The sequence below is a fragment of the Xenopus laevis genome, chromosome 3L (genome assembly GCF_017654675.1).
Source record: "Xenopus laevis strain J_2021 chromosome 3L, Xenopus_laevis_v10.1, whole genome shotgun sequence".
Classification (NCBI taxonomy): Eukaryota; Metazoa; Chordata; class Amphibia; order Anura; family Pipidae; genus Xenopus; species Xenopus laevis.
This window is the reverse complement of record NC_054375.1, coordinates 137,282,984-137,309,677: the sequence shown is the minus strand read 5'-3', so window position 1 is coordinate 137,309,677 and position 26,694 is coordinate 137,282,984. Positions and strand designations below refer to the sequence as shown.

The 26,694-nt window shown below is 37.6% G+C and overlaps 2 protein-coding genes across 2 annotated transcripts in view; both read left to right on the top strand.

The window, feature by feature from the left end:
- Window positions 1-1,678, top strand: part of LOC121393089 (chromaffin granule amine transporter-like) — a 28,606-nt gene extending 26,928 nt beyond the window's left edge. The window contains exons 14-15 of the mRNA XM_041587007.1: window positions 691-824; window positions 1,279-1,678. Of these exons, the coding sequence (XP_041442941.1) occupies window positions 691-824; window positions 1,279-1,392 (248 nt within the window). The 3' untranslated portion in view covers window positions 1,393-1,678. The remainder of the gene's footprint in view (window positions 1-690; window positions 825-1,278) is intronic.
- Window positions 1,679-7,820: 6,142 nt separating this feature from the next.
- Window positions 7,821-26,190, top strand: slc18a2.L (solute carrier family 18 member A2 L homeolog). The gene is given in 15 exon segments (NM_001086569.1): window positions 7,821-7,840; window positions 8,322-8,458; window positions 10,246-10,546; window positions 10,680-10,738; window positions 11,303-11,386; window positions 12,008-12,100; window positions 12,325-12,414; window positions 15,078-15,121; window positions 15,226-15,286; window positions 18,814-18,909; window positions 22,547-22,625; window positions 22,716-22,767; window positions 23,724-23,907; window positions 24,251-24,384; window positions 25,150-26,190. Coding segments are annotated over 14 exon segments (1,428 nt in total). The 5' UTR covers window positions 7,821-7,840; window positions 8,322-8,343; the 3' UTR covers window positions 25,186-26,190.
- Window positions 26,191-26,694: the final 504 nt, after the last annotated feature.

Here is a 26,694-nt window from a genome sequence, read left to right as displayed (position 1 = left end):
AACTTTTATTTGCTATTTTATTGAGAATGTAAAATAAATACAGGTATGGGACCTGTTATCCAGAATGCTCGGGACCCGAGGTTTTCCGGATAACAGATCTTTCCATAATTTGGAGTTTCATAACTTAAGTCTACTAGAAAATCATTTAAACATTAAAAACCCCAATAGGCTGATTTTGCCTCCAATAAGGATTAATTACAGTCTATATTAGTTTGAATCAAGGAGAATTGTAATGAGCACACAGTAATAGCTTCAAGTGCATGACTTTATGGTACAGGCATGGGACCTGTTATCCAGAATGCTCGGGACCAGGGGTTTTCCAGAAAATAGATCTTTCTGTAATTTGGATCTTCATACCTTACTAGAAAATAATTTAAACATTAATTAAACCCAATAGGCTGGTTTTGCTTCCAATAAGGATTAATTATATCTTAGTTTAGATCATGTACAAGGTACTGTTTTATTACAGAGAAAAAGGAAATCATTTTTAAAAATTTGGATTATTTGGATAAAATTGTGTCTATGGGAGACAGCCTTTCCGTAATCGGAGCTTTCTGGATATCGGGTTTCCGGATTCCATATTGATTCCATACCTGTACAATAATGTTATATGAACAAAATCTTACTGTAGTTATGGTAGTGTCAGGGTACTTTATATGGGGTTATAATTTTTCCTTTCTGATGTCTTAGGTCCATTGTGTGGAGGAGCCATTGCTAAGGCCATTGGATTCAGCTGGTTAATGGTGATATTAGGTATAATAAACATTGTTTATGCCCCTCTGTTCATTCTATTGCGCAGCCCACCAGGCAAAGAGGAGAAAAAGGTGAGACAACTCTGTTTCTTCATACTTCTCTTTATTTCACATGCTTTTAATCATGGTTGGAAAAAATGTTGGATTGCTATAGCTGGTAGAACTCACATTGAGTCATTTACACTATTAGCTTCATACTAATTAATGCTGCAAAATGAACGGAGGGCAAGTATAATTTGGCTGCAGATGCAGAAAACATCAAAAACTGCTATCAATTGAAGTTCTTCTCTCCAGGTGACCTGTCTGCATCATGAGGTCTTCTGTACATCTGCAGGAAAATGGTCCATCACTTTCAGCACATAGACAAAATAAACTAATTAAATTAAATTGCATTATATGCTGACTACAGTATATGTTTACATTTTACTTTGACGATTTACAAATGGCGTTTTGTTTTTATGTAACACATTACTCTATACACTGTTGTTTTTTTCTGCTCTAAACTACAGAAAATTGTGTCTTTCAGCCTGTACTAAGCAATGAGGAGAAGCAAGAGGAGAGCGAAGAATCAAGACCATTTCCCACATATGCGACTCATAGACCTGAGTCACAAGCAGATTCACTGTGCCTCCAAAAGTAACAAGGACCCAGTCTTCTGGCCACCTCATTCTTCAACACTTCATTCAGATTTAATGATATTTAAGATAAAGTGAACACCCATTAGGCAATAGAGAAGTATTTACTAAATATTTAACCTGTCACATTCAGTACCTCCACTGTTTCAACTGTGCCTGATAAACGTCATCTTTCTGGTGAGAAATAGTATTGGAAATACTTTCCCCTGTTTGGTGGGAAACAGGACAGGGGATATGAAATATCTTACAAAGATACAAGTTTAACTTAAAAAATAAAGGCTTGGTACTACATTTAGAAGTAATTCAGCAGGATATTACTGGGATGTATGAGTATGAATTTCAGAGACAACCTCCCTCTATGTTGTGACTCTAATGCAAAAAAAAAAAATATATAGAATACTCATTGTTCTGTAGAGCCAATGTCTAGTGCAATACAAGGACATATGTAAACCCTCATGTCTCAAGCTCCCCATAGACGCGACGATTCTTCTTGCCGAACAACCAATTTTTGAGAAGTCCGACCAATCCTTCGAAATCGTGCGGTTAGTGGGATTCGAACGATCGTACATCTTACGATTTTTTCGGCCGACATCTGTCAGGAAATTTATCAGCCAGGTCAAAAAATCTTTGTCGGTCCCAGTGCAATCTACCGTATATACTCAAGTATAAGCCGACCAGAGTATAAGCCGAGGTACCTAATTTTACCTACGAAAACTGGGAAAATGTATCGACTCGAGTATAAGCTTAGACACAACTACAGCCCTGTCTCCCAGCAGCGCACATTCCGCCAAAGCAACCCCTCCAGCGATCAACCGGACTTTGCAAAGTTGATGGTGATAGAGAATTGCCAAACGGATTACTGTGTGCATTGTCCCACTACTGTGTGCAGAGGGTGCTGTGTGATATTGCCATCACTGTTAATCTTTCGTATAACCAACAGAGGGCGCTGTGTGATATTGCAGTCACTGTTAATCTTTCATATAACCAACAGAGGGTGCACTGTTATTCTTTCATATAACCAACAGAGGGTGCTGTGTGATATTGCAGTCACTGTTAATCTTTCATATAACCAACAGAGGGCGCACTGTTATTCTGTCATATAACCAACAGAGGGCGCTGTGTGATATTGCTGTCTCTCCCCAAGCGAACTGTTGGTATAGCAATGATTAAAAGTGACTGCAATCTCAGCTACTGCCCACCGACTCGAGTATAAGCCGAGGTAGACTTTTTCAGCACATTTTGGATGTTGAAAAACTCTGCTTATACTCGAGTATATATGGTATCTATGTTTGCAGGGCCAAGCCAGCAGCTCCCCTTTGTTTTCCTGGCAAATTGGTCTTTTTAGTTGATGGTCAATTTGTACGATCTTTCCGAGAAAATCGTGGTCTCACGATGAGGATAGGATCTTTAAAAAATCTCAATATCTATTGCCAGCTTTACACCCTATTCCTCTGTTAGTATATATTCAGAATAGTTACGAAAAAAATGTAGGTGAAATTTCCGTCAAATTCAACACCACATTTTTGAGATGTATCAACCAAACCCTATTCCTGTGGTAGTCAGCTCTGTCCCTTTGTAAATTCGACTATTGGTGCCTTCACAGCAGAACAGGAAAGTGTTTACATGTGAAATAGTCACAAGATGTTAATTATATAGAATTAAATAAAAGTTTATTGTTATTTTTTTTAAACCGAATAATAGAAATGACTGCAGTTCTTAATATTCTAATTTTAAAAAATGTAATCAATTGCTAACAAACCCTTTTTTCAGTATTTTCTTGTTTCTTGAAACGAGGGTATTTGTTCTGTTACATGCGGCTCTTTATTCTCAGGTCGGCCCTTGTATTTATAGAAGGGTTAACCACACTGTATTCCACCACAATACAGCTCTTTCAAATAACTTGGGCACCTAATGAATTCTTTATTGAACAGATTATACACAATTTAGGTTGGTGGGTGCTGATTCATATGGAACAAGTTTATAAATCAGTAAATGCTTCAAGTACTTCTCACGTCAGTTTTTACACAGTTTCAGCTGCAGTGTTTAAAACACCCAGAGGTAGTACCATACTAGGGCCTCTAACATGAGCTCCTACGTCAAAGGCTGCCACAACCTCTAGGCCAGCTAGTATCTCAAATACTGTATATCACCCATCCATGGGGCAAATTTACTTAACTGCGAAGTGGCTGTCACTAGCAAAATTTCACCAGAAAGACAATGCACAGGGACATCACCAATTTACTAACAGGAGTAGAGGACAATTCACTACCGAAGAGCTCAGTGCTAACAAAGTTTCAACAGGCGAATTTTCGCTAAGGTGAATGATCGGTATTCATAAAAGTTAGAATTTTCCACTACGTTACCCCTTTTGGTTATACCTGACGAACTAATAAGATGAAGCTTCATCCTCCACAATCTTATGTCAGTGACATCATATCCTATATGCCAGAAAGTAAAAGCATTTTTCATATTTTAAAGTGGGATTATGTTTAAAAGTTGTAACTGTTTTTTTTAAAAAATTTTTAACCATTTGAGGGGCATGCCACATTTGTTTTAGGGTGGGCTCATGTCTAGGGCATTAGAAGATCTCTTTTGTCTTTATTTTGCTTCCTTGGACATTTTTAATAATAAGCAATTTCACCAATAATAACTAATAAAGACATATATATGACCTATATGTACCCTCCATATTCAAGTTGACCTGAAGGGCAAGTGTGTCAAAGAAGTTTCGATTTAGACGGCAAAAATTCTAGCGAAAGTCTGCTATGAAATGCTCACGCTGGCGAATTTTCATTGGCAAAACTTCTCCAACTCTTGTCTGCCGAGATGTAACTTCACATTTTGATGAATAAGTGTATGTACTGTCAATTAACATCTGACAAATTTGCATGAAGTGTGGAGGAGTAGTGATGGGCGAATTTGCGCCGTTTCGCTTCTTCGGAAAATTCCCGAAATGGCGTCTCGTTATTGACGCCGGCGTCCGTTATTGACGCCCGCGTCCATTTTTGACAATTTTTTTTGACGCCAGCGAATTTACGCGGGTGTTTTGCGAATTTAGTCGCTGTCGGCAAATCGCGCAAATTCGCGCCTGGCGAATAAATTCGCCCACTACTATGGAGGAGTCTGAGGCGATTTTTGACTCTTTATGTCTCAAGCTAGTCAAAGATTGGTTTCTGTATCAGCTACTTTTGACAATGGACTTAAAGGACATGTCAACCCCCATAATAAGAATTTAATCATTAACATGCCTCACTACAGTCTTCACATACCTATTACTCCCGTCCTTGAAAAGCAAAGCGCTGAGCTGTTTGGTTGATTGCAGCTTCCAGATTCTTCTCTGCACGATCAGCCTCTCTCCCCCCTCCCTTCAGAAAGAGCCTTGGCGTTTGGCGATATGCACATGCGCACTTTCTACTAGTTAATCTTGCGCATGCGCATTAAAGAGGACTCGGGCTTCGGGTAAAAAACATTAGCTGCATCATCAGTGACCTCTATAACACGCCACCTCAGGAAGAGCGCAACCCGGAAAAAATGATTGTATAGAGAGACAAAGAATGCATCAGTGCAGGGAGGAGGAGGCGATTTTCACAGCGAAAATAATGCGCTTCGGGTTGGGATAAGGTAGGCTACACAGGCATGCCAAAACTGAGAAAAGGCTTGACATTTCCTTTAAAGGGATCCTATCATCAGAAAACATGTTTTTTTCAAAACGCTTCAGTTAATTGTGCTACTCCAGCAGACTTCTGCACTGAAATCCATTTCTCAAAAGAGCAAACAGATTTTTTTTATATTCAATTTTGAAATCTGACATGGGGCTAGACATTTTGTCAATTTCCCAGCTGCCCCCAGTCATGTGACTTGTGCCTGCACTTTAGGAGAGAAATGCTTTCTGGCAGGCTGCTGTTTTTCCTTCTCAATGTAACTGAATGTGTCTCAGTGGGACATGGGTTTTTACTATTGAATGTTGTTCTTAGATCTACCAGGCAGCTGTTATCTTGTGTTAGGGAGCTGCTATCTGGTTACCTTCCCATTGTTCTTTTGTTTGGCTGCTGGGGGGGAAAAGGGAGGGGGGTGATATCACTCCAACTTGCAGTACAGCAGTAAAGAGTGATTGAAGTTTATCAGAGCACAAGTCACATGACTTGGGGCAGCTGGGAAATTGACAAAATGTCTAGCCCCATGTCAGATTTCAAAATTGAATACAAAAAAATCTCTTTGCTCTTTTGAGAAATGGATTTCAGTGCAGAATTCTGCTGGAGCAGCACTATTAACTGATTCATTTTGAAAAAAAAATTTTTTCCCATGACAGTATCCCTTTTACATTTCATTTTCCTATGCACAAGGCAAATTTTTGAAAATTAGGGACACACTAGGGGGGTTATTTACTAAACTCCGAATGCAAAAATTACGAATTTTAAAAAAAATCACAAATTTTAAGGAATTTATTAAACCCCAAGGGTGGAAAAGTCCAATTCAGAAAATTCGGCATCTCAGACCTGTCGAGGTTGACCTGCAAACTCGAATCAAATTTGAATCAAATTAGATCAAATTCGATTTGAGTTTTTTCACACACACAAAAAAAAAATATATTTTTTCAAAAGTCCACCATACGACTCCAAATTGATTGTAGGAGGTCCCCCATAGCCGAGAACACCAATTTGGCAGGTTTTAGATGGCAAATAGTCAAATTTGAATTCTTAAATGGACAGTACATGATAAATTTTGAAATTGGAATTTCGATTTTTTTTAAAACTCTAATCTAATTTGGTCTATTCCCTAGTCGAATTACACTAAAATAAACTCAAAATTTGAATTAGACAGTATCCCTTTAACATTTAACATTTAATTTTCCTATGCACAAGGCAAATTTTTGAAAATTAGGGACACACTAGGGGGGTTATTTACTAAACTCCGAATGCAAAAATTACGAATTTTAAAAAAATCACAAATTTTTAGGAATTTATTAAACCCCAAGGGTGGAAAAGTCCAATTCAGAAAATTCGGCATCTCAGACCTGTCGAGGTTGCATATAAGTCAATGGGAGTAGTCCCAATGATTCTGTAATGTGCGCTGGGTTTCGTGCAATACCCCTGAATTTTTCGGGCAAAGAGTGGAAGAGTTTATATGCCGAGAACTTCCCACACCAGTCTGTTGAACTGAAGAAGCTGCTCAGATGAGTAGTGAAACGTCTTCAATGATTACTCAGCAAGTCCAGTTGTTTTTAGATTGACCTATACTAGATATACCATGACCTGGATGAATGAAAATCTTCATAGTCTTAAAAGCATGTCTTTTCTTACCCACTTTAAAGTGATACTGACTCTAAAAAACTACTTTTTAAAATATGAAGGTACATTAAAAGTTACCTATAGGTCATGTTGATCATTTTTTTGCTGAGAGGTTTGTTCTTGTAAGTTATTAGTTGAAGTTTCTAAACTTGACTGTTTTGCCAACCACAAATATGGCAGCCTCTTCATACAGGAACATGGGGCAGGTAATTTACAAGCATTGTGCAAATACTTTATGGCAAAGTTATAAGTAGCTTTTAAAGGCAATATTATGATAGATGTAAAATTTAATTTCTGGTGTCAGTATCTTTTTAACACCAACACTTCTATTGAACCACAAAGGTTTTGTTTTGCAATGACGTTCCTTGCTTACAAGGGGAACATACTGATGTATATTTATTAAGCAGCATTTTAAAGATGTCCCACTTTTCAGTATTTAACCCTGTGAAAAGCATTTCCCACTTAGGGGCACATTTACAAAGCTCGAGTGAAGGATACGAATTAAAAAAACTTCGAATTTGGAAGTGGTTTTTGGGCTACTTCGACCATCGAATGGGCTAGTTCGATCTTCGACTACGACTTCGACTACGAATCGAACGATTCAAACTAAAAATCGTTCGGCTATTCGACCATTCGATAATCGAAGTACTGTCTCTTTAAGAAAAACTTCGACCCCCTAGTTCGGCAGCTAAAAGCTACCGAACTCAATGTTAGCCTATGGGGTAAGTCCCCATAGGCTTGCCTGCGTTTTTTTGATTGAAGGATATTCCTTCGATCGTTGGATTAAAATCCTTCGAATCGTTCGATTTTGACACGCATTTATGATATATGCTTTAATTATAATAGAAATAGAGTGTATATATATATTTTAGTTCTCCACATTTATCATTAGTAATATGGAGTTTTCCTTTCTCTATCTCCTCTTTGCAGAGTGGTAGCTCTGCGGCTTTAAAGAGTTTATTGACCATTCCTGCAAACATAACTGCTCTCACCCCTCCCTCTCCCCATAGAAAAGAAAAATCAGTACCTGGCTGGGTAGGGCTGAAAAATGGCTTAGGATTGACAGAAGAACAGCCAATGGGTGTGAAGGCAGATCTGTCAATCAAATAAATTTGACTCCAATGCAGAGTCTTCCAGAAGCCAGATAGGAGAGCAGCAGTTTCTGGTAGGAGCAGTATAATTAACTGAAAAATCTTAAAAACTGTATAAAACTGTTAATGCATCATATTTAGAGAATTGAATAACTTGATGCAATGATTCATTTTGATCACTTTTAATTTCTTGATAGTCCTCCTTTAATAAATTGGCCTACCAGGCTTGAAATTGATGTGGCTGCTAAAGTTTAATTAACGTGGCAGTCGTTTGAAAGTCAAAATGGAAAAATAAAAGAGGGGCTAAAACTAATTATAAAGCAGTTACCTTGACACTCAGACAATGTTTCAAATAGCAATCTTGAAATACGCAGAAAAATAAGTAATAATTCAAACCTTAAACAATTTATATAATGAATGGCAATTAAATCATTTGTAAAGGTAATTTAAAGGCAAACATTCCCTTTTATTCACTGAAGATAAATAATACTTTATTATGGAATGCCAGTTCTATTTGTGCTAAGATTTGTATTTGTATTTTTTCTTTAATTTTAGGAGTTCTCATTTCCATACCACTATGACAAGATGTTCCCCGTGTCAGTGTTTGAAGGGAACATGCGAGTCCCGGAGGCTGATCCTGTTTGTGATTGCAGTGGCCATGTTTGTGGATTGTATTCTGTTCTCAGTTGTCGGTATGTTTCCATGTGTTTCGGGTCTATTCGTGGCTTGTAATAACTGAAGAAAGTGCAACTTTATAGGATTGGTTTATTATTTATTGGCACAAAGATGAAGAATGCTAAAATGAGCAATGCTAAAATAGAGTTGCAATTAGTAATTTTTCATTATCACATCATTAACCGACCACCTGATGGCGGCCCTGATGCAGACTCGACAAGAATGGATGTATTGCAATATATATATATATATATATATATATATATATATATATATATATATATATATATATATATATATATATATATATATATAAAAAATACATCCATGTATGGAATCCCTTATCCAGTAACCCGTTATCCAGAAAGCTCCAAATTACAGAAAGGTTTCATAAACTCCATTTTATCCAAATAATCCAAATTTTTAAAATTGCTTGCTTATCTTAATAATAACAGTACCCTGTATTTGATCCAAACTAAGATTTAATTAATAACACAAATCGCCCCATTATCCCTTGGTTTTTATCCTTCTAATTCAAGTAGAGGTCTGACTGCAGTCAGTATTCAAAATTTCACAATATCCGAAGGAATAGAAAAGAACCCCCACTTGAACGATTAAAACTAAGGCAGTCACAAAGTAATTTTGACACACTTATTAATAGTCGGTTAAATAGTAAGCACTTAGATAAACACCACTAATCAGTGCATAAAGTTAAATGTAACACTTATTAATAATTTGTAAAGTGCTGTGCAATAAATTATAAAGTGCAGTGCAATAGGTTGATTATAAGGAGCTCAGAAAGCCAAAGGATCTATAATACCACAATAATATTGAGCCAATTAATAGTGATACCTGGATTGATCACTAATTTCTAAATTAATTATAATGCTAAAGAAATTTTAATTGATTTCTATAAGTCATTTACTAAGATGAGAATATTAATTCATTGAGTATAAAGTGCTGCAGTGCTGTATAAATTAATAATCCTTCCTAAATAATAAGGTTCAATTTTATAAATTAACTAGACTGCCATTAAATAGGATAAAAACTAAAATCAATGCTCAAATTCATGAAGAAAGGAGGAAAATGAAATAAGAGGAGGTGGAGTTGTCCTAAAACTGCTACCTGATTTGTTCTATCCCTGGGACACCACAAAGATGGAGAAGGCAGAGTAACCGGGACTGTGGTCTCGTAGTTATCTGAGCCCTAAGCTGATTTGAGAGGCTAATATATCCTATAAAACCACAATTCCACGGTCTCCTGGGAGTTTAGTATGCAGAGAAGGAGAAAGAGTTGAACCGAGCAAAGATTATTTCCACCACCCTCAACGAAAATTGTTTAACCCCAAGTTTTTAAATAGGCGCCTTGACAAAGCTGACATAGCGAAACGCGCGTCGGCGTTTCTTTTCCTGATCTTTGGTTTTCTTTTTAAACTATTTAAAAAATCTTCGGATATTGTAAGATTTAATTAATCCCAATTGGAAGCAAAACCAGCCTATTGGGTTTGTCATGTTTAAATGATTTTCTAATAGACTTAAGATCCAAATTACAGAAAGATCCATTATCCAGAAAACCCCAGGTCCTGTGCATTCTGGAAAACCGGTCCTGTACCTACACATGTACCTACACACATACGTGTCTCTGTCTCTGTCTCTGCCTCTACCTCTATCCTCTGGACACGAGCCGAAACGTTGATTACTGTAAATATGTCGAAATAAACTAATCTATATATCTATATATTGGGGTGAATGTTAGAATGAAAGTGAATCCTTTAAAATAATCACAGACTGAATTTCTCTTGCAGCTCCAATCGCCCCAGCTTTGCTTTATGACACAGAGTATGGGAAAGGAAACACAACTATAACCATTCACGACTCCGATTTTTCCTCTGTTATTCTTTCAAATCTTTCGATCTTTGAAAACTCAACAAAAGCACTGTACAATGACCAGATGGTTAATAGTACAGCGAGTGGCGGAAATCAAACGGAGTGCTACGAGGGGAAGGACTACTTAAATGAAGTGAATGTGAGAGTGGGTCTTCTCCTTGCTATTAAAGCCATACTGCAGATTCTGATAAACCCCATAGTGGGTAAACTCATTAACAGGTAACTTACATTTTATATAGCTGAATTTATAAATCATATCCTCTATGATTATAGTTTTAAATGTCCTAATATACTGATAAATGAACAACTTGAAGTTACACTTTGCATGTACCTTTACTCTTTTCCCCTACAGAACTGGATATGATGCCCCATTGTTTTATGGCTCTATCATTATGTTTATCTCCACTATCAGTAAGTAGGTCTATAGTATCCTTATATATACCTGTAAAAAGACATTTACTAGTTATAAGTAAGTTATTTGACAAAACACTTATCTTTCATAAAGTACAAGCTTTCTCAGGGGCGTAGCTACAGAGGAAGCAGACCCTGCGGCTGCTGGAGGGTCAGGAGGTATAGGGGCCCCATGAGGCCCTAATTCGTATACAATGTCAATAAATGTTGGTAAAACAGGTCAATCTCTAGACATTTTTGGGGCCTGAAAAATAATTTGCTGTGGGGCCCAGTGACATCTAGCTACACCACTGAGCTTTCTTATTGCACAGAATTGTGTTTCCAGCTTAATTGTCTGAGGAGGTTACAACAGTGATTTTCCTCTAATAATTTAATCGCAGCAGAAGTTAAATACATAGAACCTTGTGCCAGTTTTTTTAAAAAAAAGGATCAGTTCAATAGTTTAACTCTATACCCACTCCTAAAAACGTCTATTATTATTAAATAATAGTGTTAAAATGACAAAATATCTGCTGACCTAATTGGCTGTTATGAGTTGGTTTAATATGATGCATTTCCTTGCAGTGTTTGCCTTTGCCGATTCATATGCCTTTCTTTGTGTGGCCAGGGGGCTGCAGGGAATCGGATCATCCTTCACTATAGTACCAGGTAAAAATATTTTCAACCTATGACAATGTATGAAATGGATTTCCTAAAGATGATATGATGTTATAGCCACATTTTAGTGACATTGAAGCCTAAATAAATAATAAATAGTTAATCCAGGAAATTCAGCAACGTCCGCCCTCTCCCTTAAAGCACCGGGTCCTGTACAGTTGTGCCCCATGTGCCCACCTGATGGCTGCATTGATGTGAACCCATCAAGAATGAATGTATTTAAAAAAAAAAAAAAAATTATATGTAAAAATTATATGTAAATATTTACACAAGCCATTAATATCCTGTAAGTTGTATCCTTATAAACAGTTCTTAGTGATGTCATCGGTTATAATTGGAGTTTAGTGATGTAATTTGTTACATGACTCACTAAAACTTGTGTATTATAATAAAGTACTCCCTGTTGCAAAATATGAGGATATTAGAAGTCACTTCAGAGTTCCATGGCCTGTATAACTGTATAATAACACTCGGCTTCAGCCTCATACTTATATGGTCATGGAACTCCTCGTTATCATATCCTTATATTTTACAAGAGGGGTTACTTTATCTATCATCTATCTCTAACAAATTGCCATACTCCAGTTTAATTGTATATATTTGTCCCCTCAGCTATGGGCATGCTGGCACATTTGTTTCCTGATGATGCTGAAAGAGGCAAAGTCATGGGACTAGCCATGAGTGGTATTGCCACTGGTGTGCTTGGTAAGTTTTTAAGATCTTGGACTATTTAAGGGAGGGAAAACTCTCCACTATTTTGGTACACAGAGGCCATGAATACAGCTCTGCCTGCATTTGGTTGATTAAAAAAAATAATAATAATTAATTCTGAAAATGTTTTACTTCCTCTTTTTTTTTATTTAAACAGTTGGGGGGTCAGTATAAAACATTTATCTGTTGTAGCTCTTACACATTGTCTGTCTCCACAGTGGGGCCTCCCTTTGGTTCTGCCATGTATGAGTTTGTTGGAAAGTCTTCTCCATTTATGGTTATAGCAGCCTTGGCTCTTCTATATGGAGGTGAGAAAGATGCTTTGAGTTTTAATGCCAACAGAAGGCTATAAAACATAATCAGTTGCCTTTAGCTTCTTAAGAAAGTAATTTCAGTAATGAGTTTGGGCATTTCACCTTTAGTTCATTCATAGCTGATGGGAATCATGTGTAACCGCCATGTTATTGTCATGTTATCCTTGCCTCAAATCATGCAAAATGGTTCTACTAGGTTAGAACTAAATGAATGTCATCAAGGCCAGCATTTTCCCATGATTCCTACTGACACATTTGTCAATTTGTAAAATGCTCCAAGTCACCATATATAAATGTTCTTCCACCTTTTATGCTTATTTGGGCTTCAATCCAGAGTTTTAAATAAACAACCCCTTAAAATACACCTTATGTGTTTTAGTTAACTTGCTAACGTATGTGTGGGGGGAAGGTTTTTTTTTTACTTTCTTTAAAGGAGAACTAAAAATATTGAACAATTTGGGTGTCAATTTTTTTTCCTGACCTGACATTTACGAGTTATTTTATTGATAAATAAGATAAAATTGCGGATGGAAGTTTGGTTGAGCTCGGTTTGGTAAAAAATATGAGAGAAACTTGAGTTTTCGTAAATAACCCCCTAAATAAAACCAATAGGCTTTCCCCCCCCCGATAAGCAGTGGCGTAACTACGGGGGGTGCACAGGGTGCAATTGCACCAGGGCCTGCTCCCTATCGGGGCTCACCAAAGTTCGTCCTGCAACATGTGCCTTGAAGAGATTAGTTATTTTACTAAGTTCCCAAGTGTTTCCTATGGCACTGGCTGTTTTCCCACTCCAGCCCTGGCTGCTCTGCTAAGTTTAACTGTAGCTTCTAAGGAAGATGAGAGCAGTGTGCGCTAATACTGATCTTCACACCGGAGCAGGAGACTCGGCACTGAGAGATCAGTCCGTGTGCTTCCCCTCACTCACTATCGCTCACCGGATTGGCTGTGCGCCGCTCGGTCTTGGAGCAGGTATAATAACCTTGCAGAAATCCCTGCAAAGTGGCCATGCGCAGCACAGGGACACTGGGAAAATCCCAGTGGGCCCCAGTCTTATTGGGCCCCTCTTCTGCTGCCACTAGCTCACATAATTGCATATTCTTCTGTGCCCCTGCTTGCGACCCGCTACAGCTCCCAGCAATGTTTACTTCTCCTTTAAGAGGAGATCTGCAGTATTTGGTGCAAAGGAGCCTATGCGATGACATCACTAGTGCCGGCATCATTCACTTGGCAGAACTGCAAAGAGAGAAGTGTGCAAGGGAGAGAGGACTCAGACTTTTTATGCAGCTCTGGTGAGCCAACGAGGGGAGAATTTGGGGAGGGAGTGAAGGGTAGATAACGAACAATGTAAGGGTGTGGAGTAGGAGGAAGCTAGCAGCTAAAGCAGACAGGCCTTGCCTTCTAGATTTGACTACCCTATAACCAACACAGACTGCATGTTCCTGACTGTCCAGCTGCCTCTTTCTCAACAAGTTTCACACACTACTTCACTGACTGCTGCTGCACAGGCTGCTACCTCCCAACCAGACACCCCCCAAGCCCCAAGAAAGTTAGTTCCTTGTCCCCCTCCCCCAGACAATTTTGCTTGTTATCCACCAAGTTACATATAGGCCATGTGGGTTTTTCTCTTATTTATTTAAACTTTTAAAACCCTAGGGTCTCTAAATGTCTGTCTGCTCTGTTTATTTTGCTGCCGACCATTTATTTTTATTTTACTGTCTGAACTTCCCCGCTCTCCTCACAGTCATTCATCCCTCCTGTACATTCATTTAATTGTCGTACTCAGACTGGGGTGCATTTAGTGGTTAAATTAAATGAATCAAATTCAAGTTACTGTATTATCAATCGATCAACAAAATGAATATATGAATATCAATGAATTGATTTAATAAATTAAATGGAGTCCTAGTGTTTATAAAATGTGTGTGTCTGTGTACAAAGTAGAACACCAATTTTAAATTTTTCAGGGGACCAGAAAAAATTATGTAAAATCACGCAAATATGTTTCTGCAACTTAATCTTCAAGTTCTCGAAGTATTTGGGCACAGTCAATTTTAATTTGTAATACAATATTTACTAGTTAATGACAAATGTTAAGCATTGCAACATTAATAGACATTATACAGCACTTTCACTTCTGTACTTATCTGAGCGTGTGTATGAGTTATATGTTAGGCAAAGGGTGAATAATAAGAAATAGCTTCTTTAGCAATGTGAAGGAAATTTATTTAACTGACTCCACTTTGTTACTCTCTGCTCCACTCTTCAGTATCTTTCTTTCCTTGCCTCCCAGCTAGTCTCTATCTTTCAGAAACCTTAGCCAGCCTTTCTCTGTCTTGCTCTATACATATCCCAGTTCCACACCAGCAGCGATTCATAGGGGGCCCTGGGTGCCCATCCTGTACCAGGGCCCACCAGCGAGTAGTTACGCCACTGCCGATAAGGATTAATTTTATCTTCATTTGGGTAAAGTAAAAGCTACCGTTTTTAATTTGACATTTAAAATGTGTCTATGGGAGACTGCTTTTCTGTAATTTGGAGATTTCTGAATAAGGGGTTTCCAGATAACTGATCCCATACCTGTACATGTTTGAGGTTCTATTAGCTATTGTTTGCTACATATATGCAATTATCATTTTACCTACTCTTTTTATTCTTAGCACTACAGCTTTGTATACTTCGACCTATGAAATTTTCCCCAGTAGTAAGTATCAATATTTATGATTACTTGTGATCAGAGGGTTACAAAAGCACATGAGAAATAGTTGAGTTTAAACCAGTTTTGTGTTATTCTTTTCTTTCTAATAGGCTGTTCCCGCAACACCCTTCAGGGATCTTCTCATGGATCCTTACATTTTGGTGGCAGCAGGTGAGAACCTTTCTAAATCTTCCTCAGTTTATGAGATAAAGCTAAAGATATAAGATGTAAAAATATAAAGCTAAACATGTTTTATTAAATGTGCAAAAACACAAGTGAAAGTCAGAAATCTCCATAGTGTGTCATTACTCAATATGTATACTTAGGGGGTTATTTATCAAAATCTGGATCTTTCTGATTTTTTTTAAATTAAAAGTCAGACCAAACTAGAATCCACAATTTGACGTTATTTATCAATAAAAACTCGAAAAAATTGGATTCGGAAAAAATGATGATTTTTCAGATTGTCGTGCAAAGAACACAAATTTTTGGAGATTGATGACCCTGAAAAATCACACAAAAAATATATAGTTTTTATATAGTTTTCGCGGAAAAACCAGCATCAAATTTCATGAGGGTTGAAACAAATGGGTTAAAACAAATGGTTAAGGGGACTGCTATTGACTTTTACATGAATTTGGCAGGTTTTAGATGGGAGTATTTTTGTATTTGGACTTGGAACAGCTTCAGGGCCTAATAAATAGCAAAAAAAAGTCCCTTTTTACCGAGACTTCTTCAGGCTGCGTCAAAATGGATGCTGCAAAACAATCATGCCTTAATAAATAACCCCCTTAAAGATTTGTAAAGATAAAAAAATCAGCATATTTTAGATTGCAAGTTTAATCCAGTAAATCATGTTACATTAAGGGGGTTATTTATTAAAATACTCTAAAAATTCAGTCAATGGTTGAAGTCCAAAAGATTTTGTGGTTTTTGGGGCAAAAATCCAAAAAAAATGTTTTCTGGCAGAAAATCTGAAAATTTTTTACATTTTTTTTTTCCCGCACAGGATATTATCAAGAAAATGTATTGATAAATATGGGGAAATAACCCATGCGGAGCATATTTCAGAAAATGAGAAATTCAGATTTTGATAAATAAATCAACATTCTGAGAATTAGAAAATTGTTAAACAGATTCCTATTCAAAACTACCAAACTGCAAAGCTTTGAAAAGATCGCATTTGTCTGACATTTCTGAGGAAATCAAAAGTGGCATTAATGTGGTCCCTGTTGCTCTATTACAGGTATGGGACCTGTTATTCAGAATGCTTGGGGCCTGGGGTTTTCCGGATAACAGAACTTTCTGTAATTTGGATCTTCATACCTTTAAGTCTTCTAGAAAATCATATAAACATTAAATAAACCGAATAGGTTGGTTTTGTTTCATAGTTACATATTTCATTTGGGTTGAAAAAAGACAGTCCATCAAGTTCAACCCCTCCAAATGAAAACCCAGCATCCATACACACACCCTTCTCTACATAAATTCTATATACCCATACCTATACTAACTATAGAGTTTAGTATCACAATTGCCTTTGATATTATGTCTGTCCAAGAAATCATCCAAGTCATTCTTAGTCATTAACTGAATCAGTATCACAACATCACCCGGCAGTGCATTCCACAACCTCACTGTCCTGACTGTGAAGAACCCCCTACGTTGCTTCAAATGAAAGTTCTTTTCTTCCAATCTAAAGAGGTGGCCTCTGGTACGGTGATCCACTTTATGGGTAAATAGGTCCCCTGCTATTTGTCTATAATTCCCCCTAATGTACTTGTAAAGTGTAATCATGTCCCCTCGCAAGCGCCTTTTTTTTCCAGAGAAAACAACCCCAACCTTGATAATTTAAGTCTTCCGTCCCTCTAACCAATTTAGTTGCACTTAGTCTCTGCACTCTCTTCAGCTCATTTATATCCCTCTTAAGGACTGGAGTCCAAAACTGCACTGCATACTCCAGATGAGGCCTCACCAGGGACCTATAAAGAGGCAGAATTATGTTTTCATCCCTTGAGTTAATGCCCTTTTTTATGCAAGACAGAACTTTATTTGCTTTAGTAGCCACAGAGTGACACTGCCCAGAATTAGACAACGTGTTATCTACAAAAACCCCAAGATCCTTCTCATTTAAGGAAACTCCCAACACACTGCCATTTAGTGTATAACTTGCATTTATATTATTTTTGCCAAAGTGCATAACCTGCATTTATCAACATTGAACCTCATTTTCCAGTTTGCTGCCCAGTTTTCCAATTTAGACAAATCACTCTGCAAAGTGGCAGCATCCTGCATGGAACCTATAGTTCTGCACAATTTAGTATCATCTGCAAAAATAGAAACAGTACTTTCAATGCCCACCTCCAGGTCATTAATAAACAAGTTGAAAAGCAAGGGACCTAGTACAGAGCCCTGCGGTACTCCACTAACAACACTGGTCCAATTAGAAAATGTTCCATTTACCACCACTCTTTGTAGTCTATCTTTTAGCCAGTTCTCTATCCATGTACAAATACTATGTTCCAGGCCAACATTCCTTAATTTAACCAGTAACCTTTTGTGTGGCACTGTATCAAATGCTTCTAAGTAAATCACATCCACTGCCGTCCCAGAATCGAGGTCCTTACTTACCTTCTCATAAAAAGAAATTAAATTAATCTGGCAAGATCTATTACACATAAAACCATGCTGGTATACACTCATAGTATTATGATTTGCTATGAAGTCTAGTATCTTATCCTTTATTAACCCTTCAAAAAGCTTTCCTACTACTGACAGACTAACTGCCCTATAGTTTTGAGGCTGAGAACGGGATCCTTTTTTGATTAGAGGCACCACATTAGCAATTCGCCAGTCTCTCAGCACTATTCCAGACCTCAATGAATCCTGAAAAATTAAGTAAAGCGGTTTGGCAATCACAGAGCTAAGATCGCTAATTACCCTGGGATGAATACCATCTGGCCCTGGACCTTTGTTAATCTTAACATGTTCAAGTCTCTTTGGAATTTGCTCATGTGTGAACCATGCATCATTAGTTGTATTACTAGAATTGGGACTATTAAGTAGGAAACCGTCATTAACTGGTTCCTCATTTATGTAGACAGATGAAAAATATGAGTTCAGAATCTGCTCTTTAATTTTGTTTTCATCAACCAGCTGACCCCCCTCTGATAGTAAAGGTCCCACCCCTTCCTGCTTAAATTTTTTTACTATTAACATATTTAAAAAATAATTTTGGATTTTTTTTTTACTGCGTGCTGCAATATCCTTTTCCATATCAATTTTAGCTTGCCTTATAGCTTCTTTGCATGATTCTTTGCATTTTTGTTCTGTATTTAACCCTGTGAAAAGCATTTCCCACTTAATATGTTGCAGAGATGCCCTTATACTGTCCCAAGTTTGCACGTCTCAAATTTAGTGTTTTAGTTACTCCCTTATAGAATTGATTCTGCAACAGAGAAAAAGGAAATCATTTTTAAAAATTGATTATTTGGATAAAATGGAGTCTGAGAGACATGCCTTTCCATAATTTGTAACTTTCTGAATAACTGTTTTACGGATAACCGATCTCATACCTGTACCATATCTGATAAACACTGGATTTAGCAGTAATAAAGATTAAGTTGGGCACCAAGTTAACCAGGTTAATGTGTGATGCAAATGTGTGCAAGAAACCCTTTTTGCTCTTTCTTCCGTAGTGGGTCTCTGTATTGGTAATCTTACATTTGGCATGCTGGAGCCAACTTTAACAATTAGAATGATGGAAGCCATGTGTGCCCCCCGCTATCAACTTGGTAAGTTCTGTTCCATTAATTGTGACAATAAGAGATGGAACATTGTGCTTTAAAGGAATACCAAACCCGTTATATTAAAATCCCCAACCCCCCTACCCTACATAGACCCCCCTACCTGCTCCCCCCAGCCTAGGTATTACCCTTGGTAAATGCCACTTACTCTTAATATATCCCTCGTTGCAGATTCAGAGCACTGGAGTTTACGGACGCCATCTTCTTCTCTTCAGTAATCTTCATGAAGTGAGCGGCGTATTGGCGCATGCGCAGTTGGAGCAATCTTCCGATTTTTGACAACTGCGCATGCATCAAAAGTGAAGGAAATTGACGAAGACCCGAAGATTACTGAAGAAAAGAAGATGGCGCCTGTGAACTCCGATGCTCTGAATCTGCACCGAGGGGTAAGTAAAGAATTAGGGGCATTTACAGAGGGTACCACCTAGTCTATCACCCGCATCCCTCTTATATGAATGTTATTGTTACTGCTCTTTATATATTATACCTGGCTGCCATCCATGGAGTATTGTTAACTGAGCTCTTTTATTTTGGAACACGTGCATCGTATTTAACACATTTTACTGTTCATTGGCATGATATATTTACATACTGTAGTTACCTACATATTTAGCTTTGGTTGAAAAAAGACAATTGTCCAACACGTTTCACTCATCAGTGTATGGTACAGCACCTTCAAGGACTAAATAGCCTGTAAACAGAAATAATGCACCCTCCCTAGTTCTGAATATCTGTATATCCCAATGGCAAAAATGCAATATGCCAGGCTTCTCCCAAACATGAAAGCCAAAATACAACCATAGTAGCGGAAAGTGGGGAGCCAATGTCCAGCATCTAGATAATGTTTTGCCACAGGTTTGTCAGTGAGGCCATCACGGAAGTCCGTGCTTATAGTGGAACGATGCCCATCCATCCACAAACTTAAGAGTTAAGTCAATTTTGCCCACATAAGCAAGGCCACATGGACAAGTTATTAGGTAAATGACGTGTAGTAGTGCATGTAATGTGGTGTCTAATCAGAAATAGTTTACCAGTCTGTGAATGTAAAAAACTGTCCCCAGGGGCCATAAATCTGCAAGAGATGCCGGTAGGACAACGATAACATCCTGGTTTATCTGGAAGTAGCCATGTGCCCCGTCTTACTTGGAAACATTTAATTGGGTCAGTTTTTACCTGAAGGTCTCTCAAATTCATGCCTCTCCTGTGGCACATCATGGGTTTGTCTGGTAAGACCCTACATAAACCCTCATCTGCTGTAATGATATTCCAACCATCACATACCACTCAATTAAATTTACTAGAATGTGGATAGTATTTAGTATTAAAACCAAACTTGGTTGTGGCTTGTCACATTTAGGGGCATATTTATCAAGGGTCGAATTGAAAAACTTCGAAATTGAATTCAAAAAGATCAACCAAAATTAAGTAGAAGTTTTCTTTTTGGGTCAAATAGGTCTGTTTTCGATCGAATAGGTCCATATTTGGCCAAATTCAAATCGTTCGAAACGAAGGAATATCGCATTTGAATGAATTTGATTCAAAGTTTTCCCCTAAAAACAACTTTGAATTTTCAAAGTCCACCAATTGACTCCAAATAGTTTCTAGGAGGTACCCCATAGGCTAAAACAGCAATAGGCAGGTTTTAGATAGCGAATGGTAGAAGTCGAATTTTTAAAGAGACGGTACATGATAAATTTCGATTTTCACATTTTTTTCGAATTCAAAACTAATTCGGACTATTCCCTAGTTGAAGTAAACAAAAAATAGCTCGAAATTTCAAATTTTTTTTCATTCGAAAATTCACCTTGACCGTTGATAAATTTGCCCCTAAGTGTTACCCTGTATTTTCATTCTAGCCTTTGAAAGAGCTTGTTCAAGGACATTCGTGGGATAACCACGTTGTTTAACTCGCTCCCACATATCCACAATCTGCAATTCCGTTAATTCAACATTAGAATTATTCCTAAACACCCGGCAGAACTGTGAAATCGGTAGTGACCTCTTCATAGACATAGGATGGCAACTATTAAAGTGTAAAAGAACATTTTTGTCCGTGGGTTTACGAAAAAGGGTGTATTCTATATGGTTATTGGTCATGCAAATTTTCTCATCCAGAAAATGTAGAAATTCCTTATGGATTTCAAATGTAAATTTTACAGGGTTGTCAAGAGCAATTAGGTCACTAACCATCTTGTAAAATTCTGCTTCAGTGCCGCACCAGATTATATAATGTCGTCATATAGCGACGAAAGATCTTGTCACCATATTTAGGTATACTCATGTTCTGCTCATATTGGTGCATAAACAAATTGGCATAAGAGGGTGCCATGCCTGCCCCCATCGCCGTGCCAGACATCTGTAAATAAAAATCACTTTGAAAATGGAAAAACTTCATTGTAAGGGTAAATCTCAGCAACTCAAGTACGAAGGTTATTGGGGGACCTTCATAGGGTCCAAAATTAACCAAAGACCGTTGCACCGCCTCAACACTAACATCATGAGGGATGCGGGTATAGAGGCGGGATACATCTAAACTTGCCAAAAAATAGTTAACCCCTTCTGGAATTGTTAGTGATCTCAAGCAATCTAGCAAATGTGGAGTGTCCTTAAGATAAATTGGGATATTCTGGACCACGGGATGTAAGATAGTGTCCAAATAACCTCCAATAGGATGTAATAACGAACCACGACCTGAAACCATAGGTCGTCCAGGTGGTTTATGCATGTTCTTGTGCACCTTGGGTAAGGTGTATAGGTGGTGCACAAGAACATACATAAACCACCTGGATGACCTATTGTTTCGGGTCGTTGTTCGTTATTACATCCTATTGGAGTTTATTTGGACACTATCTAAATGTGTCAAGCCACAACCAAGTTTTGGTTTTTAATACTAAATACAATCCGCATTTTAGTAAATTGAATAGAGTGGTATGTGATGGTTGGAATATCATTACAGCAGATGAGGGTTTACGTAGGGTCTTACCAGACAAACCCATGATGTGCCACAGGAGAGGCACTAATTTGAGACATTCTGGTAAAAACTGACCCAATTAAATTTTACCAAGTAAAATGGGGTAAATGGCTATGGCCAGATAAACCAGGATGTTATCGTTGTCCTAACTAGCGTCACTGAAGCAATGCGGAAGATCCGTTAGCTGTGTCAGAGGGTCGGGTTAACAAATGTTTGCGGGGCTCGGTGGCTTTGGGGGGACGTTTACTTGAAGATATACGGCGTCCAGCAGCTTCTAAATTGTTATAGGAACGTGTTGGTATCCCTTTAGTATATGTTGATGTGGTTTTATTATGGTATCTCTATCAAGACTTGGGGGTGGGGGTTGACTCCTGTAATTGTGCCATTAATTTCCCACTATTGCCCAATTCAAACTTTCTTGTTCTACAAACTAGGGGGTAAAGAATTGCATTTTTACAATAAATGATTATAATGGATACATATGATAAAAGGTCAGATAACCAGAGAAAAGTGGAGACTTATGCAAGATTGGAGACTTATGCAAGTCTGAAAAACGTGGAACACTTGTAGCTTGTTCCTGTTGCAGAGGATCAGCAATATTACAGCACTGCTTTCATTTGAGCTTATGAAGTTTTATATACATATTTTCTACAGGTCTGGCTTTTCTACCATGTATGGTTGTATATTTCATTTGTCTGAATGGATTTGCTAGCCTTGCACAAAAAATCGGAAGGTCAGTCATTTAAATTCTGTTTATAGCTGCCCTATTGTGCCTTATCATCTTATTATCAAAGGATTCAACTGATTTTTTTTCCTACTCTAGGTATCTATGCATTTTGTTTGGAATGATCATCCTAGGGATCAGCGTCATTTGTGTAAGTACCATTTTCTAAACACAAGCATCAACAAATATGGACTCACCAACCACTCCTGTACAGGGTCATAAATCAGCAAAAGGGATATTTTGCTCCGGGCCACAGGATTCACCTTCAGCCCTTTTGTTCCTATAGAGCCTTTCTCCTTAAAACCTTTATCTTATGTGGCAATGTCAGCAGTCTCCTACACAAAAATGTGTATCACAAAATGGGGGCACATAAAAGAAAAATAACAGTGAAACTGCTGTAAAAACAGTTAATTGCCCTTTCAGTCATAAAACATGCCTGGCCATTCCTTATCATGTCTAATGAAAAGACCTTTAAAGGGATTCTGACATGATTTTTATGATGTATTTTTTATTTCTAAATTACTCTTGTTTAAACTACAAATAATTCTCTCTACAATATAAAATGTCATTCCTGAACCAAGTGTATTTTTTTTAGTTGTAATATTGGTGTGTAGGCTCCATCTCTGGTAATTTTGCCTGGTCATGTGCTTTCAGAAAGAGCCAGCACTTTAGGGTGGAACTGCTTTCTGGCAGGCTATTGTTTCTCCTACTCAATGTAACTGAATGTGTCTCGGTGGGACCTGGATTTTACTATTGAGTGCTGTTCTTAAATCTACCAGGCAGCTGTTATCATGTGTTAGGGAGCTGCTATCTTGTTACCTTCTCATTGTTCTGTTGTTAGGCTGCTGGGGGGGGAAGGGGTGATATCACTCCAACTTGCAGTACAGAAGTAAAGAGTGACTGAAGTTTATCAGAGCACAAGTCACATGACTTGGGGCAGCTGGGAAACTGACAATATGTCTAGCCTCATGTCATATTTCAAAATTAAATATAAAAATTCTGTTCTTTTGACAAATGGATTTCAGTGTCGAATTCTGCTGGAGCAACTCATGCGTTTTGAAATAAACATTTTTTTCCCATGACAGTGTTGCCCATTTCCTATTCTAGATGCCTTTAGCTTTAAATATTTATGGACTCATTGGACCTAGTGCTGCACTGGGAATCGGCTTTGGGTTGATGGAAACATCAATAATGCCACTCATGGCACAACTGGTAGATTTACGTCACACTTCAAACTATGGGGGCATCTACGCCATCTCTGATATCGCCCTCTGTATTGGTTATGCACTGGGTATGTAACCGTTTATATTTTCAGATTTTGTTTATGGATCCATGTCTTATTTTGCTTCTATTGTATTTCTATTTTGCTTATGACTTACAAATGGAGCATTCAATATGGCTTCCTACACCAGGGTAATACTCTGAATCAAGCTCAAATATTTGATTACTAATTCAAATAAATCAAGAGTTTACTCAATCAAGGATTAAGCATATTTATATGACTAACTTAATCTTCTACTGAGCAACCAACATAAGTACCATTTATACAATATTACAATGTGTACAAAATATGACTGTACAAGAATTGGGTTCTTTACTTGGGCTTAAATTTTTTTTCTTTCCTGAACTCTTAGGTCCATCATGTGGAGGAGCCATCGCCAAAGCTGTTGGGTTCAAATGGTTAATGATTATATTAGGTATAATAAACATTGCATTTGCCCCTCTCTTCATTCTAGTGCGCAACCCACCTGGAAAAGAGGAGACAAAGGTGAGATGACGATATTTCTTCATGCTATCTATCCTTTTCACGTGTTGGAAAAAGTTGGGTTGGTCTGTCTTAGGATCAGTTGGTAAATCTAACACTGTAGAGTCAATTCTGAGCCTCAAGGTGGCAAAACTAATTCAGGACATGTACAATATGGTTGTTTTCTCTATTGTGTATCAGGAGGTCTCTGAGCAGTAGGTTTGACAGCAGATCTTAGTCCTTCTTGCTGTGCATCTGCAGGAAAATGGTCGGTCACATCTATTACATAAGACAGTGGTCGCCTGACATAATCTACTCAAACTCCCCACTTTGGTCATGGCCCCTTCGGTTTATAGCAAGTTGACAAACACATGGGAACATTGTGGAATCGGGAATTATTGTTCTAAATAACATTGAAGACATCAAAGAATTCTTCACTATTTGACATAATAGATGGTCATCCAGTAGTATCTAGGAGAGCTAATAGAAATTGTCCCTGCAACTGTCCATAACTAGTTTTCAAGCTGGGCCTGAAAAACAAAAGTTGGGGAATATATAATGCAGATGCCTCCATGTTGTCTGTACCACTGTAATGGCCAAGCTTTGTGAGTTTTAATCTATGCTGTATATACAATCATTTCTAGAATATTTTAGAATGCAAGAGCAATAATTACATTATAAATATGATCAGCTAGGCATGACACATTTTCTAGGCCGTGTTGTCATTGTGAAGCACATGAATCCGTCAACTGATGCCTCTGTTCTAAACTACAATATATTGTCTTTCAGCCTCTACTAAGCCAAGAAGGGATACAAGCCTCATGATGCTAAAGACATTTCTGCAGATATGTCTCACAGACACCAGCGGCAAGGAGATGGCCTATTAAGGACAAGCCCAGTTTCTATTTTAGCATGTGCAATTATGTATTCTCACACTGAGGGGTGATGTTGATCGTAAGGGCTATTGTTTTCTAGAGATGCACTATATTGTTATAGCTTCTTTCAGAAGCAGTTTTTTTATTCAGACATTGGAAGTGGAAAATAATGTAGTCTATGAGAGACGGCCTTTCCAGAATTTGGAGTTTTCTGGATCATGGGTTTCCGTATATTGGATTCCACACCTGTACAGTGAGTGATATCAGCTCTTAAATTTGCCAGGGGTGGCTATTTGCCTCCTCTAATATAGTGGTGCCTGAGGCAAAGTTCTAGTCCTAAGGCAAAACAAACCTATGTATGTTGGTCATTGTAACCCTGTAGCTTTAAGGATTATGAAATTATTTATTTTACTAATATTACTAATGATATTAAAGGAATTGTTCAGTATAAAAATGAAAACTAGGTAAATAGGTTGTGCGAAATTAAAATATAAATTTCTCCAATATAGTTAGTTAGCCAAAATGTAATGTATAAAGGCTGGAGTGACTGGATGTCTAACATAATAGCCAGAACACTACTTTCTGCTTTTCAGCTCTCTTGGTTTTCACTGATTGGTTACCAGGCAGTAACCAATCAATGGCTTAATGTGGACCACATGGGTCATATATGTTTATTTTGAATATGACCTTCATGCTGAGGATCAGTTGCAAACTCACTAAACAGTTGTGTCCTGTGACCCCCCTTAAAAGTCACTGACTAACTCAGAGTTGAAAAGCAGGAAGTTGTATTCTGTTCAATATCCGCTCACTCCAGCTCTTATGGAATACAACTAACTATATTAGAAACATTTTGCACAGCCTATTTATTTACCCAGTTTTTATTTTTACACTTATCAACTGAATTGAATAGTACACTGTATTTATATTTTAATAAAGATTTGAATTCTGCACTGTTCATATGCTGAGTGCGGGACTTCTTCTGCCAACCAAGGCTCGGGCTGTACCATTATTCATTTACAAGTAATGTGGCAATGAGTGTCAGGCAGTTACATCTCATATGTAATTCAGTAATTTAGGGACAGACAAGCGTTTGAGTGAAATGGTAGAATTATAATCTAGAAAAGACTGTAAATAAATGAAATTATTAAATTATGACAACCATACTCTCAAGAGGTTAAAATGCACCCAAGCATTTGTTATACACGGAAAAAATGTTAGCTTGTTTCCTTTTTATTTTACCATTGTGCAAAGGAGACAACAATTCCATCCAATGGCATCACTACTTTTTTTATTTTTAAAATGAACGATCGATTCATTAAAGAAGCAATTTTCTTCTCATTATATTTCAATGGCATGTGCATTGTTTTATAACATCTCCTAAAATAAAAGTAGATGAAATAAGTTGCCTTCAGTCTCCCACTGTGAAATCAGTGTCTGCTTGCCATATCACACTGTGAGA